The sequence below is a fragment of the Camelus ferus genome, chromosome 11 (assembly GCF_009834535.1).
Source record: "Camelus ferus isolate YT-003-E chromosome 11, BCGSAC_Cfer_1.0, whole genome shotgun sequence".
Lineage (NCBI taxonomy): Eukaryota > Metazoa > Chordata > Mammalia > Artiodactyla > Camelidae > Camelus > Camelus ferus.
In genome coordinates, this window is record NC_045706.1 from 73,776,180 (window position 1) to 73,790,858 (window position 14,679).

The 14,679-nt window shown below is 40.1% G+C and overlaps 1 protein-coding gene across 1 annotated transcript in view; it reads right to left on the bottom strand.

Moving 5' to 3' along the window:
• LYST (lysosomal trafficking regulator) overlaps positions 1 to 14,679 on the bottom strand; it is a 144,935-nt gene that overhangs the window by 87,879 nt on the left and 42,377 nt on the right. The window contains exons 11-17 of the mRNA XM_032490549.1: positions 13,030 to 13,163; positions 11,435 to 11,545; positions 9,646 to 10,072; positions 6,500 to 6,644; positions 5,356 to 5,529; positions 1,837 to 1,997; positions 880 to 1,070 (exon numbers count right to left, since the gene is read on the bottom strand). Coding sequence (XP_032346440.1) covers positions 880 to 1,070; positions 1,837 to 1,997; positions 5,356 to 5,529; positions 6,500 to 6,644; positions 9,646 to 10,072; positions 11,435 to 11,545; positions 13,030 to 13,163 — 1,343 coding nt within the window. The remainder of the gene's footprint in view (positions 1 to 879; positions 1,071 to 1,836; positions 1,998 to 5,355; positions 5,530 to 6,499; positions 6,645 to 9,645; positions 10,073 to 11,434; positions 11,546 to 13,029; positions 13,164 to 14,679) is intronic.

Sequence of the window (14,679 nt, forward strand, 5' to 3'; positions counted from 1 at the left end):
ATTTTACCACAGATATGTATTTAATACCACTTAAGACTTACACGTTTTACAAAGTAACTGACCTAGAACGTCTCCTTTACTTTAGTCAAATGTTACAGCTTTAAAACATAATTTATTTTGGTTGTGAAATATACACCTCATTAACAACAACAACAACAACAACAAAATACACCCCCAAACAGCAGTGTCCTTCAAGTAAGAAATCTCTCGGACCTATAACTGCAGGTCCTCATCAGAAAGCAGGAGCAGGAGGAACATAGCTTCACGGCCAGATCCACCAGCTTTCAGTGGATGTTCTAAGACGGTGAAGGGCAGTTTCCTAGTTGCTATAATGGAAAGTATCCATCACAAGCCCCTAATCTGAATATTAGTATAACAAAATATTAGAACAATGCATAAATGCGATCTGAGAGTCTTATATAAGCAACACTAGCAATAATTTGAAAGCAAAATTCCTAGTTGTAACCAATATTAGAGAATAGTCTAAAATCTGAATATATGCAATTAAAATTAATATAAATAAAAACTTAGTATTTATTTATAAGTATGGAAAGGAAACATAATGAGCATTTTTATGCTAACAGTGTGTTATGTTTTCATTATACCATAAACATTTTTCTTGAATGATTAATAGGTTTAACCTAAACTAAACTGATACTTAGTATAGAAATACAGTTTCAAGAAAAAGGAGATAAAAATTTGAAACCTGGAAACAAATTCTGAGGTCAAAGTATTTCAATTTAAAAAAATATCTCTAAGGAAAGAAAATGCTGAGAAACAACAAAGAGAAAGTTTAGAGAGCGAATTCACTGTTAATGACATATTCAATAAACATAAATAAGTTACTAAAAAGTTAAAACTTATAAAGTGAAAACTTACAATTAAAAGACCAACGTCCACATCTTTGTTGGTCATAAAAAGTTCTCTGATTTCTTCACATCGCAAAATTTCCTTATTAATGTACTTGGAATAGTCATTCACAGGTTTGCCATATTTACAAGGCATTATAGACGTATGGTTGGGTCCACAAGCATATAAATAAAATGCCTCTTGTGAACCAAGCTTAGCTCCTGAACAGCAGAAAAAGAAAGTTACTTACTTAAAACACGGCAACCAAAATTTTTCATAAAAAGCAAGAAACACAGAGTTGTGGTTTTTTTTGCTAGATTCTTTTAGTCATTCACTGTATCTTCAAAACTGCTAAAGCTTCAATTTCCAAATTAGTGTAATAAGCAAATAACCTATGGTAACTACAGACATTAGATGAATTGAAAAATAGATGCTAGAAAGCAGGTTTTTTGTTTGGTTTTGCCTTTTTTCCGCCAGTAATTGGGAAATACCTCAGTAAATTTGTTTTCAAAATGAAATGTGGATTGGTTTCTTTATTCTTTCCATCCATCCATCCATTCAATAAACACTGTCTGAATGCTACTATGGGCCAGGCTTAGAGATATAGTTTTAAAAATCATGTATTTCTTTTTCTCCTAAAATTTGGTATTTTAAAGCAATATACTAAAATCATAAATAGAAGAGACAACCAGTCTAAGCTCACCTGTCATGGGTCATAAAACTGGTTACCACAGGCGTCTCCTCTGGGGGTGGGGGAGGGGTGAGATGTGCGTCTCTACTTTAAATGTGTGTGTCAACTATAAGCAACATCTAGATTATAAAAATGTTAAACTATTCAAAGAGGACACCTCGGAATCTAGGAAACACAGTGCTCATTAAGTCCACGTGCAGGAACAGGGATTACTGTTCTGTCCAGGATAATTTACTTAGTTTAATACTTGTTAACTGAAAGAAAAATTTGGAATGCTTTGAAGGCAAAAAATATACCACTGAAGAGGAGTAAATTTCCTAGGTCCCATTTTCCAGCCAATTGTAAACACTCTTCTTGGGATGGCGAACAATGGCCGATCATGCAAAACGTTTTATTGCTGTCAGATGACAAACTCGTTTTTCTTGGAAGCATAAAATCCAAAGTAACATCAGGCTTCCTACATTAAAAACAAAGTTAAATCAGTCACTTCAGCGTGGACTAAGTCTTTTTAAAAGTATGAATGTTTAATACTGGGGAATTCTTGGACAGGTTTCTCGGTCAGTATCAGATAGCTGGTGATGGGGAGAGAGAGGAGGGCTGATTCTGTTGTCTCTTGGTCCAAGGTGCAGGCAGCGCAAAGGCCCCAAGGAAGGGAGCGGAACCGAGATGCCGGTGACCCTACATCAGGCCACGGGAAGCGCGACCCGACTTTGCTGCAAGTTTTCTTGGTCTCCTGACTTCTGCATATTCGCCTTCTTGGTTTAAGATACAACTCTACCCGCCTCCCTGATTTTACCAAGAAGTCTCCCCTCTCGGAGTCCTAAACTCTCACGTCCTCTATGAGGGCTTCAAAACTAAACAGGAAAAGAAAATCACTTCTTCAGGCTTTGCCCTGACACGGCTATGAAATGCCAATGCTTCTTTGCATTTTGTTTTTTCAGCCTAAGTCATTACAGAGCTGTTGATTAGTCTCCTGCTTTTCTTCCTGGAAAAAGGTACAGGAATCCTTACAAAAGGCAGAGCAGGAAAAGGTAAAGCAATGCTTTCTCCTAAGAGACCCACACGATGGGGGGTCTAGTTGAAACTGCAGAGTGACAAGCTCTACCCCCTTTTTATAAATGTTTTAACTCTATACTAAGAAAATTAAGGTAACTTACAAAGACAAAGTTTGTAAATAAGACAAAGGACTCAGAATAAGCTAAATGGTTAGCTCTTAGTGAGAAATTCTATTTTGTTATATTTATTTAAAAACTTTCCCTAAGGCTTTCTGTTTCATATTTAACATATAAATTTAACTATTTTAATAGGAATATTTTTAATAAAAAAGATGTAAGCTAACTTTTTAAAACTGAGGTATAACTGACATCCATTATCGTGAGGTAACTTCTGTTACTGTACTGGCATCTCTTTCTTGAACCAAGTGGCTGTGACTGAAACAGTACTGCCACCTGGTGGCTTTCTGAATAGTTTTTAAGGGTAAAGAAAACATTGCAAGATGAGTTCAACAAATACTAAAATAATTCATATGATCCACGATGTGCCATGTAGTCCTACCAGATTTGTGTGCTGTTCATTAAATAAAAAATAATAGAAACTACTAGGAAGTTATTTTTCAGTGTCATTTTGTATTATTAAAAGTGACCTCTTAAAATGTACCACTTGTAGAAATTATTCTACTAGGTCAGGAGAGTGATAAAGACCGTGCCAAATTTAAATCAACAGCATAATGTATTCATCCTTGGTCACCTGCTCATTGCTCTATTAAAAGATAAATCATTAACTTGTACCAAATGGCAAAAAATTCCTTCAAAGTGGTGTGGAAGCAGGTGGGTGGGTGAAAAGCGAGTGCTCTGGAACCAAGGGCCAATGCTCACGTCAGAACTGGCCCAGGGGACACTCAGACGCTCCTGAGAACGCCCAACGATTAGCTCATGACTCCTGCGTCTCGTTGGCTGGCACGATTCGCCGAAGCTTGGGGGCGGCAGCACCCAGGGTTGGAACGTGGGCTCCATCCTGGGCGGGACTCTAGGTGGGTCTCAGCCGGTCCTCCTCCTTACTGTGGGCGTGACTTCAGGGTCAGTCACCGTCCCCACTCTGGGTGTCAGCTGCAGTCTCGTGTAAAGTACACCTGCTGCCCAGAGCGGCTGGGAGGGCGATATGAGGTCATCTGGGTCGAGTGCTTCACCACACTGCCTGCGCGCCGCCAAGAGCTCAAGAAATGAGGGTGCATCAGGGGAAAAGCTGTCCACTTGCAGCCGCAGCCCAAGCCCAGCTGCTCTAACTCGGGTTCTGGGACGAACTCCCGGGTTTGGCTGCAGCTGCCACATAGGCTTAGGTGGTTGTGAAGACGGAACTTCTCAGAAAATACTTTATTCGGAAGGTAGAAATCAAGCTTCAATGATATATTTTCATGTATTTTTTTAGATGAAGAAATCAAAACTGAAGCCTTGATTCTATTTCCTGAGGGACAGAGTGTGGCCTGGCTGCCCTGAAGCCATCCCCCAGCCGGACAGCGGCAAGTGTACCTCCAGCAGCCCCTCCCCTGCGGCGGTGCCGGCCTGCCTTCCCCTGGTTCCCCAGGCCCTCTCCTCTGCCCACCCGGCTAGGCCCCACCTCCTCCCGCAGGTCTCAGCTTAATCTGTGCCTGGATAGGTCTTCCCTGATGTATCTATCTTAAGTAGCCTCAAACTTGATATTCCCTGTCTCGGGACCCATTTGTTACCTTCACGGAACTTGTCATAATTTGTATACACTCATTTCACTGTGTATCCTTGGCATCTGCTTCCTCACTGGACTGGGAGTTTGGTTACACGCCCCCTGGCCTAACATAGCCTGAGCTTGGCGCACAGTAATTCCTCAATAAATATTTGATGAACAAATGAAAAAACAGGTACCTTTGTGCTAAGGGCACATGCTATCTCCATGGTCTAACCTACTTGGAGAGATTTCTGAGAGAGCTGGAGGGTTATGCGAAGCCCCTGGCAGAAAGCCTGCAACATGACGGGCATGTAATATTTTACAGTCTGTCTGATGAAATCTGGGCTCCTCGTCTTGGATCAAAGCCTGCTGGCATGTAGCTTCACTGAGTCCGTTCACTCCTTCTCGTGACTCAGCTCAGACTGGTCACTCCAGCCAGCCTGCTCCTTGCTACACTAGTTTCCAATTCGGTAGCCCCTCTGACGTCATTTTGTTCGGTGAAATACTTCCCACCTCTTACAAATCCGGGACACCTTATAGCTCAGGGTTAAATTTCACATGAAGACATTCCACAAAATGTTTCTTATGAACCTGACTCACAGTTCCCCTAGTTTGTGAAAATCATATAGTAGAATACCCAAATCTGTCACCTGGTATATTCTGAGAGCTCTGTCTTAATCTTATAACCTGTCACATTGGCTTATATTTTTCTCTAGTCATCCTAATTTCTTTTGAAACCCTATGATTTAATTTAGGTATTAGCTTTATTAGCCACCTAATTTAAATAATTCCTTGAGGATTCCCTTTATAATATGTAGGCCTGATGGACTAAATTATAGGTTCAGTTCCCTGATGGAATACACATTCTGCATAAACATCTACATGTTCAGATTTCCTCTAAACCCAAACATTAATTTTCAACAATTACTTCTGTGGGAAATGGATTTTGTATGAAAGCAGTAAATAGGAAAAAATATCTAACTTTGGCAAAGATTCCTACATTACTATACAGTGAATTTTATCTATAGTTTTCTGTAATCTTCTTCAGAAACTACAATAATAAGTAAACTTAAAATTGTCACTAAAGTTAGTAAGCATTTACCAAAAGTGTTTCCTACCTTTGTCCCGAGACCCACGTGGAGATTTTCCCATGGATGTTCTTTTTTCCCTGGGGCTGCTGTAAGTAGGTGAGTACTAAATGCTGCCACTTGCTTGGGAGGAAAATATTCTCCTGTGATTCAACCTGCGCTAGTAAAACAGCTTTCACATCATCATTTGAATCCATGCACACACTACACAAAAAAAGAAAAGGTACAGGCTGAAAGCATGAAATTTCTGATCTCAGTATTTAACATGCATAACAAATGTAATGTTAGAAATTTAAGTGAAATTAAAAAGCAGTTCTGTTTTTAAACCAACCTGAAAAGTCAGCAGGTCTTTCTTTTACACCATAATTTCTTTAGTTATTTCATTGCACTGTTACTTTCCCTCACGAACTAAAAAATAGATTTGGCTCATTTGCTGGTGTTAACAATTTGGGCAATAATTTTCAGAATTCAATTTGCAAAAAAAATTTTCTTCTTATTACATATATAGTCATTGCCCTTTTAGAAATTACAGTTTAATATCTGGTTCATACAAAAATTAATATGTATTATACATAAGTGTCTAGATGCTATGATATATTGTTGGTCTAACCTACTTGAGGGATTATGGAGAGAATGAAGATATAATTTACATAAAGCACTTTGTAACTTTTACAGAGCATAAATCCCCAAGTAATATATTTATTTATTTAAAATTTTATAAAAACAGCATCATACTATTTATACCAATACAAATGGAAGATTGTATCTATACTGGTTAACAAAGGAGATGGTGAAAAAAGGCAAGATAGTAAGGAGAATCTAAGCTTATTAGATAATGACTATTAAATATATAATCTGCATGAAAAAGTGGTCTGATACCAACAACATCGTTAAGACCATTGCAATCTGATAGAATATTTCCATAGATAAGAGGTCCGTAAATATTTAATCTAAAATGCAGTTGAAAATTAACATAATCTATTTTAGAGTTTAATTACAGATTTTTAGATAGAATAATATATTGTTACAAAGATTATATGAACAGCTGTATCACTTTTAACAGGAATTTTCTTTCGGCTCTAATGATCTTTATTATCCGATGTCACAGTTATGTCTCTTACATAAATTATTTAAATACATGACCTATTTGTGGGGAGTGGAGGAGAATCATTACCGAAAGATAAAAGAGCCACTGGGGGGATCAGCCCACACTTGGATCATCAGCGCTTTGGATCCCAGTGAAATCAGATGAACACAGCCATCTTCTAGGAGTCTTTCTCCAGGATTCGTGTACTCTGCACCTTCCGGTCTGTTGTCCTCTATGACAAAGGATGTTAGAATGGTCAGTGAAGCAGCTGATAAAAACTGAGTGCAAAAGTGACTTTAAAAGAATATAAAGCATGGTTGTTCATGTAGTAAACTATTTACCTGGAATGTCTGAACCTGACCTGGTCCAAGCAACATTTCCAAAGTTTAGATGTTAACTCCAAAAAAAAGCACGAGGAGTGAAAACAGTAACTGATTGCATTAAAAATTAAAGTGTTTTAAAATGTGTGATAGCTGAGGGCTAGCTGCGGGAATGAACTGACTGCGGTGATGTCACTGCAGGGACCTGTTACCATCTGTGCCATGATTCTTTGATTAGACGGGGCCACTGTGACATGGCCTGTGACCCTGGCCCAGAGAGCGCACCCTCGTCACATGCCTTGTGCTACCAAAAGTCTCTGTAATTATGATAGCATGAGTTTAAAAATTGATCATACTAAAATTCCTTTTAGAAAAATTGTGGTTTGAATATATTCTTTGTTTAGACTCCCTGAGGAGTGGTCTCTGAATATAACTGCTAAGTAGTTCTGAAACCAGCATGTTTCTCTAAGGTAAACGAAGGTAAACGCTCTAGCTTTGGGCCATCTGGCTATTGATCCTGACTCCCCTTTCTCACCACTTAAAACCCAGCACTGCCTGAATACTCACCTCTGCCTGAGACTCCTGTGATTCATGGCCTCAGGTAAAGCTACCTTAGTTAAGATGTACCAAAATGTAAAACGCGGGTCCAAGCGTACAGACTTGTAGAGAAGGTAATCGCTATCCGTTATCAGACTGCATGTGTATAAGATCTCCACTTTTCAACAGGTATAACCGCCACCAATTTTTAAGAACATCACCCCCTGGCAATAGTCTTTTAAAAGAAGAGTTAAATTCAGTTGATTACTTTGAGGACTAAGATATAAGATATAAGATATAAGATATACAGAGAACTCATAACTGATGTGATATTAAAAAGTGTTTCCTAGTGAATAAATGAGAACAGACTTAAGCATATGATGGATTAATCCTAAATAAAGTTCTTAAATCACAAAAAAATAAAATAAAATAAATAAAAAATTAAAAATGTTTCCATATCAAACCTGAGCTTGTACTAATAAAAGGCTAGAACAAAACCCAGTGTGTACCCAGGAACTCAGAGTAGTAATATTATAAATATTTCTCTTTTTTTAGGTTTATTTATTTATTTAAAAAAATTATTTACTTTAATGGAGGTCTTGGGGATTGAACCTAGCACCTTGTGCATGCTAAGCACGTGCTCTACCACTGAGCTATATCTTCCCCCTATATATTTCTTAAGTTAGTGCTCGTGAGAATCTTGAGAGGTAAACATTATTATCCTCATTCTCAGGGTGACAGAATTGAGGTGCTGAGGTTAATAACTTGCTCATTGGCCCACAGTTGGTTTAGTGGCAAAGGATGTGTTATCACTGTAATATTTTCTTCATCTCGCTCTTCAAAAATTTCTGTATGTACACTACTTTTAAATGTTCTTTTCAAATGTCGATATAAAATCATCTTTCTGAAATACACATTTTTAATATACCTTTACAATAAGAAATATTTTAAATGTTCCCAATACTTTTCTCAGGTCATTGTGTATGTTTATTCATTTTATAAGAAATGCTTTATATCATCACTGTTTCCACTTAAAACATGAGAGAGAGATCTGCAGTGTATGGTGTGGTGGTGACATTTAAACTCTGGAGGGTTTAAATACAGGTGGGTTTAAATCCCTTTCCATCACTTACCAGAGACATAAACTGGTCTAACATCTGCAAATACAGGACAGTATGAGCACTCACTTGACTGAACTGCCTGTGAAGATTAAAAATATATATAGAGGGGGAGGGTAGAGCTCAGTCGTAGCGCACGTGCTTAGCATGCATGAGGTCCTGGGTTCAATCCCGAGTCCCTCCATTAAAGAAAAAAATAAAAAGTAGATAGAAAGACCTGAGCAAAGTGACGCAACACAGAAAGCATATCGTTCAGAGCTGTCAGTTCTTAGGTGGCAAAATTCAATTAAAAAAAAAATGTAACCACCTGACACGTTACAAGTTATCTGCTAAAGTTTTTGAAAATGTTTGGCTTCCTAGGCTAACCCATCAGAGTACGTAAGCAAGCTATGCTGGTAACTTGGGAACATGTCTGGGGAACGCAGAAGCAGAGCTCCAGCTGTGGCTATCAGGTGGCATTTCCCAGCCTTCGCTCTTGACTGCCGCTAAGGTCTTCCTCTCCAGCTCTAGGTCGGTGGTGGAGGACCTCCCCTGGGAGCCAGACACTAGCGAAGGCCCCGTGTCCTGAGAGGAGCTCAGTGGGTGTGCAAGCTTTGTGGGATGAAGAGCCATTGAGGCCAGCGCCTCCTATAATCACAACCCCCTAAACATCTGCCGTGTCCAGCCACTTGCTCATCCCATGGATCCTAAGAATTGGCCTACCCACTTCACTTCCCACCACCAGAAACTGCCTTTAGCCAGCACGTTCACTGTGCACAGCAGGTTCACAGCAGCATGGTGGTGATTCCATCCACTGTAGGAAGGACTGGACTGAAACTTATCCTAACTCTGGAGGATGGCTGATGCGTGTAAACCTGTGACAGGAAGGAGAGGGGCACAGAGGTGACACACAGCATGAGGAGGAGAGCCTGAGCTACAGATGGAGAGGAGATGAAAGGTGGGGACTGCCAGGGGCTGGCCGCCAGGCAGCAGAGGACAGACAAGCGGCTGTAGGGTTTTATCCTTTCCTTTTCAAATGTCAGGAGCCACCTTAACCCAGTGGCGGGACCAGGAAAGAGGGAGGAGGTGGGGCTGGTGGTCACCCTCACCTGCACCCCCACACAAGGCAAGAGTGCAGGAGAAAGGGGACTTTTCAAGGCTGTCTGCCGTTACTAAGGCTTCCCGTGAGGAACGCGTGGAGCGTAAGAGCATCGCATCTCAGTGCTCAACCAAAGCTGCCGTCGGCAAGTCCCAGCGCAGCGCACGACGCCATCCATACCTGTTCCCTCCACACTGCTGCTGCGTAGCATTAAGGATCTGTTTCTTTTCTTTGTCTTCTTCCCTTTCTCTGCAGTGCTCACTGCTTCGTGGAGACACTCCACGTTAAACCACAGTGAGACGCTGAAGCCTTCCGCCAGGTGCGGCCAGCAGTTCTGCCCCAGCAGCGGCAGGTGGATGGGGGCAACGTGCCAGGAGGAAAGCAGCTGCTGGGGAAAGCCCTCCCTGCCGGCCTCTCTCCTGCGCCGTGAAATGCGTGCCCTTCTCAACAGCCCCATGGCCTTACTGCTGAGAACCCCAGCACACTTCTGTGATGAAACACCGTTGCTTAAATTCGGAGTATGCAGTAAAGGGAAGGTCAGGTACTGCAAAGGACTCATAGTAACGTCACTTTCAACAATTTTCAGAATGCCCAGAAGGAGAATTTCCTAGACAAAAAGAAAACCAAACAAAACTTTACAACCATCTTACAAAGTACATAATAATCTTGAAAGTCAGGTCATAAGTGAAAATACAAACACACATAGACATATCAGCCCATTTAAATACCGCCCCGTCTACCACATCACTGACATGTTCTTTTTGTGTGTGTAGTTAAGATGAAATATGAAACAGAGATTTCTGTCTGAAAATATATACTCTCTTGTGGTTAACTGGTTTTAGATTTAGATGCTTTTATGGCATAAACCTGAAAGTTACGAGTTGGTTTTAAGTATGAGAAATCAAACACAATTACACCACGGATCATCTCCACCAAAGAAAGAAATTTACTTCCGAGTAGGCTACAGTCACTTCTCTGGTCTGTTTTTAAACAAGGGCTGGAACCAGAGACCCTGCAGATCCCCCAGACTTCTGAATGGTATTTATACCATGACTGTCTTCATAAAACAGAGAGCTCAGTTACTTTCCAGCTTATTTTACATAACTTTTCCCTAATCAAATGAATTTTCTTTCATCTCTGTTTGGTAAACTAAAATAAGATTTTTAGGTTTTATTTATGATTACAAGTTTTTGGTGAAACTGAAATGTAGAATGTCAAAAGGAGATGAAGAAACGATCCTTTAATTAAAGGGAAAAGCAATGACTGAGGAGATTAACCTAGTACAATGCCCTACCCCGGCCTAAAATAACGTCTAATGCTGATTATTACAGTGAGAGAAGAACTCGGAAAAACAGGACAGAAACACTCCATAAATTACAGTCGCCCTCAACCGTCTGTCCTGGAGGTCTGGCCCTCCTGCTGCACAGCGCTCCCTCAGGTCCGCAAGGCTGCAGAGGGGGTGGAACGGGCGGGGCTCAGGAACGCCCAACTCTGCTTTGAAGCAAGGTGCGCCCAGGTTTCTGTTTTATTTGCTTATTATTCTAGTCAAGATTTCATTATAAATGGGGTTCTCAGCGAAGAATGCTCAGTCATTAAGCTACACAATGGAGAAGTGATAAAAGATGAGTAAAGAGTGGTTCATTTTCTAAAAGGAATGGCCAATCCTCAAAATGGTTATAATTAAGTTACCATTAGTAACTAAAATTTAGCATTTCTTAAGCACAAAGACTTGGGGTGGGAAGGGGTAAAGGGACTATGACCCTAACAACATGGCTAGTTAGCCAGAACAGAAGTGAAATGGTTAAAACATGTGCAAATGATAAAATAATTGAGAACTTCACACACAACAACGTGGACTTGACCGTACAATAATCACCACATTAAAAGAGGGAGCTTAGTGGTTTCTAAATAATGAAAAAACATTCTATTAAGTATCAGTGAAAACAATGTAAAATTATTGCATATTTACTGTACAAGGAGATTTCTCCAGAAATACTCTCAAAAGAAGGATTAGCTCTTCTGAACAAGTTCTTGAACTCATCAAAGATATCAAAAGATCCACCAGTACCTCTCTGGCATGCTAAATTAGAGAAAGAGAGAGGGGAAAAAATTTAAAGCCAATACACAGTAATTAAAGGGACCGAATAAACAATTTCGCTGAAAGACATCAAATACTACTGCCACATCTTAAATGGATTATAAATAATCTAATAACCCAAAAATTTGCTAAAGAAATAGCAATATGATTAAATGCAGACCAAGTAATCAACAAAAAACAACAACATTATTTTCTTTAACACTGGTTAGCTCCAAGTAAAATAAACATATTACTTAAGGAAATGTACATTAATACAGTATTTCTTTTTTTTTTTTAATTTATTTTTTATTTTTTTCTTTCTGGGGGGAGATAATTAGGTTTTGTTTATTTTTTCATGGAGGCCCTGGAGATTGAACCTAGGACCTTGTGCACGCTAAGGCGGCACTCTACCACTGAGCTACACCCTTCCCCCTCATTAATACAGTATTTCTTAAATAAGCTGACACTATTAGGTACCATGAAATAGTCTGCTATTTCCTCATCTTGAAAATGTTTAATTTATGACTATAACTTTCTGAATACAAAATTAGATGACATAAATAAAAGTAGATATATTAAAGATTATGAAAACATTTAAATATCACAAACTGTTAGTTTGAACACTTTCTGTATTCTTTCAGGGGTTTAGCATGAAATATAACTGGTAGCACACAATTTGTAAAAATGTTTAGAGTAAAATAATAACTAATACTTGTAGCATACATTACAGGGATCAAAGTACATTTACATGCATTATCTCAGCTGATCCTAATAAAAAAATCCTACAAATTAAGTATTATCTGCATTTTGGACATGACACAAATTTCCTGATGTGAAACCAGAGAACAGAGGCTGTATTTAAGCAACATTTGCTGCAGAAGTGGAGGAAATGATGCAGCAGTGTAACAGCACATATGCCTGGAAAGACACCTGCCATGAGACCACAGCATAGCATGCCCTTTATCCTGTAAGTTACAGGAATCTGCTCAAGGTTTAGAGTAAGAAGGTACATGATCAACATAAAGTGTATGTGCTTGGATTTTTTTTTTTTCAGTTCAAAACTGACAGGTTCCAGTTCAAAATGTGGGAACAGAAATACACACGCACACACACACACACACACACACACACACACACACATATATATTTGCCTTTGTCTACTATGGAAAAGTCACTGAACTAAAGGAACAGAACTACAGAAAGGAAGAAACCTGTAACAGGGGAAGAAAAATAGGGGAGGCAGTAGACACAGGGAGCACACCAAGTGAGAGATGTAAAAATACTTCCTGAAGATGGAAGAACAGATGCATAGAAGAGAAGGCCGCAGCCTGCAGTCCCTGTGAATCACCAAGGGGCTCAGAGGAACGGAGAGCAGTCTGTCCAGAGTGTGGAGAGGCGGTAAGAAGGGAGCTGCAGACACAGGACTGATAAAAGGTCTGTCTGTGAACACCTCCCTCTCTCCTGGATTCTGAGCAGAGAGAGCTCACCTCTTCCTGTATGCCCCAAACCTCTTCTCTAAAGAAACTGAATGGATGGCCAGGCAAAAGCTGAGATGTGCGGTGGGATGTTAGCACCAGGGCTACCACGCATGGCTGGAAAGGCTGCAGACGGGCCAAGTCGCCTAATCAAGGGGAAAGGCGGGAACAGAATTCAAACCTGAACGCCACTCACCAGGCCCTGCATCCGAGCATCGCGCCTGTGCTGCCTGGATGAGGGGATGCCTTCCGAGCACGAAGACACTCTTCACTAGCCAAGCCCTATGTGAGGAGGGTGGATGTTTCTAACGTACACAAAATGCCACATGGATAACAGTGGCCCTAAAGTCCCCCAGAAAGTAAAGCTCTCTTCGTTACGGTACTCGGGGAGCCCCTGTCACCCACTGGCACACGCACACAGAGCTTCCCAACAGAATGCAGGTCAAAAAGAAAGACAGGTTGACTTGGGGAAACCTCCAACAGCTTTCTTAAGTAGAAATGGGCAAAAAAAGATTCACAAAATTCTCAAGAATCAGCAATACAGAAGAGAAAAAATCAAAGATATAAAAAACAAACAGATTGATAAACTGAATGCAGAAGAAATGAGATAATTCAGGGGAGGGAAGAACCCTGTGAAACGCCCACTCCTATGCCCAGACACATGCACACGTACACGTACACGTGACGATATTCCACCCTCCCGTGAAAGTGGGACAACTGGAAAGCAACCGAAAAAGAAGGGGCTCTTAAAGACCAAAAGGCAATTGCCAACCTTAGAAAATAAATAAAAGGTTGGAAGAGAACTGAAGAGATCTCCCAGAACACAGCACAGAAGAGCGCAGACAACGTGAGGAGCGAGGAGACATACACAATGTCAGTTCAAGAAGGCCCAGGATTATAATTAGATGTAAGAAAAAGGGAGCAGAGAACATGAAGAGGAGAAAATTATTCTTAAGAATAATAAATCTGTGAACAGAGGCTGGACCTTCCTAGATGTGATACCAAAAGCACGGCAACAAAAGCAAAAGCAGGTAAGCTGGACTTCAACAAAACAAAACATTCGTAACTCAAAGCGCACCACCAAGAAAGTGAGAAGACACGACAAACAACGGGAGAAGGGATTTGCAAACCACGTATTTGACAAGGGGCTTTTATCTAGAATATATTAAAAACTCTTACAACTCAATAATGAAAATCACAAATCATCCAATTTTAAAATGAGTGAAGGACTGGATAGAAATTCCTCCAAAGAAATCCAATGAAGATACACAAATGGCCAACTGGCACATGAAAATATGCTTAATATCATTAGCCATCAGGAAAACAAGCCAAAGTCACAAAGAGATATCACTTCACACCCACAAGGATGGATGCAATCAACAAGACAAGTAAGTATCGGCAAGGATGTGACGAGAGCAGAGCCTTCATGTCCTGCTGCGGGGGTGTGAAACGGTGCAGTCACTCCGGAACCAGTCCGGCACTTTCTCAAATGGTTAAAGTAACCATATGACCCCAAAGAAATGAAAATATATCCAAATAAAAACTTGTACATGAGTGTTCACAGTAGCATCATTCATAAGAGAAAAACAATGAAACCAAAATGTCTAAATGTCCTTCAACTGACAGATAAATAAAACACAATGGAATACTATTCAGTGAAAG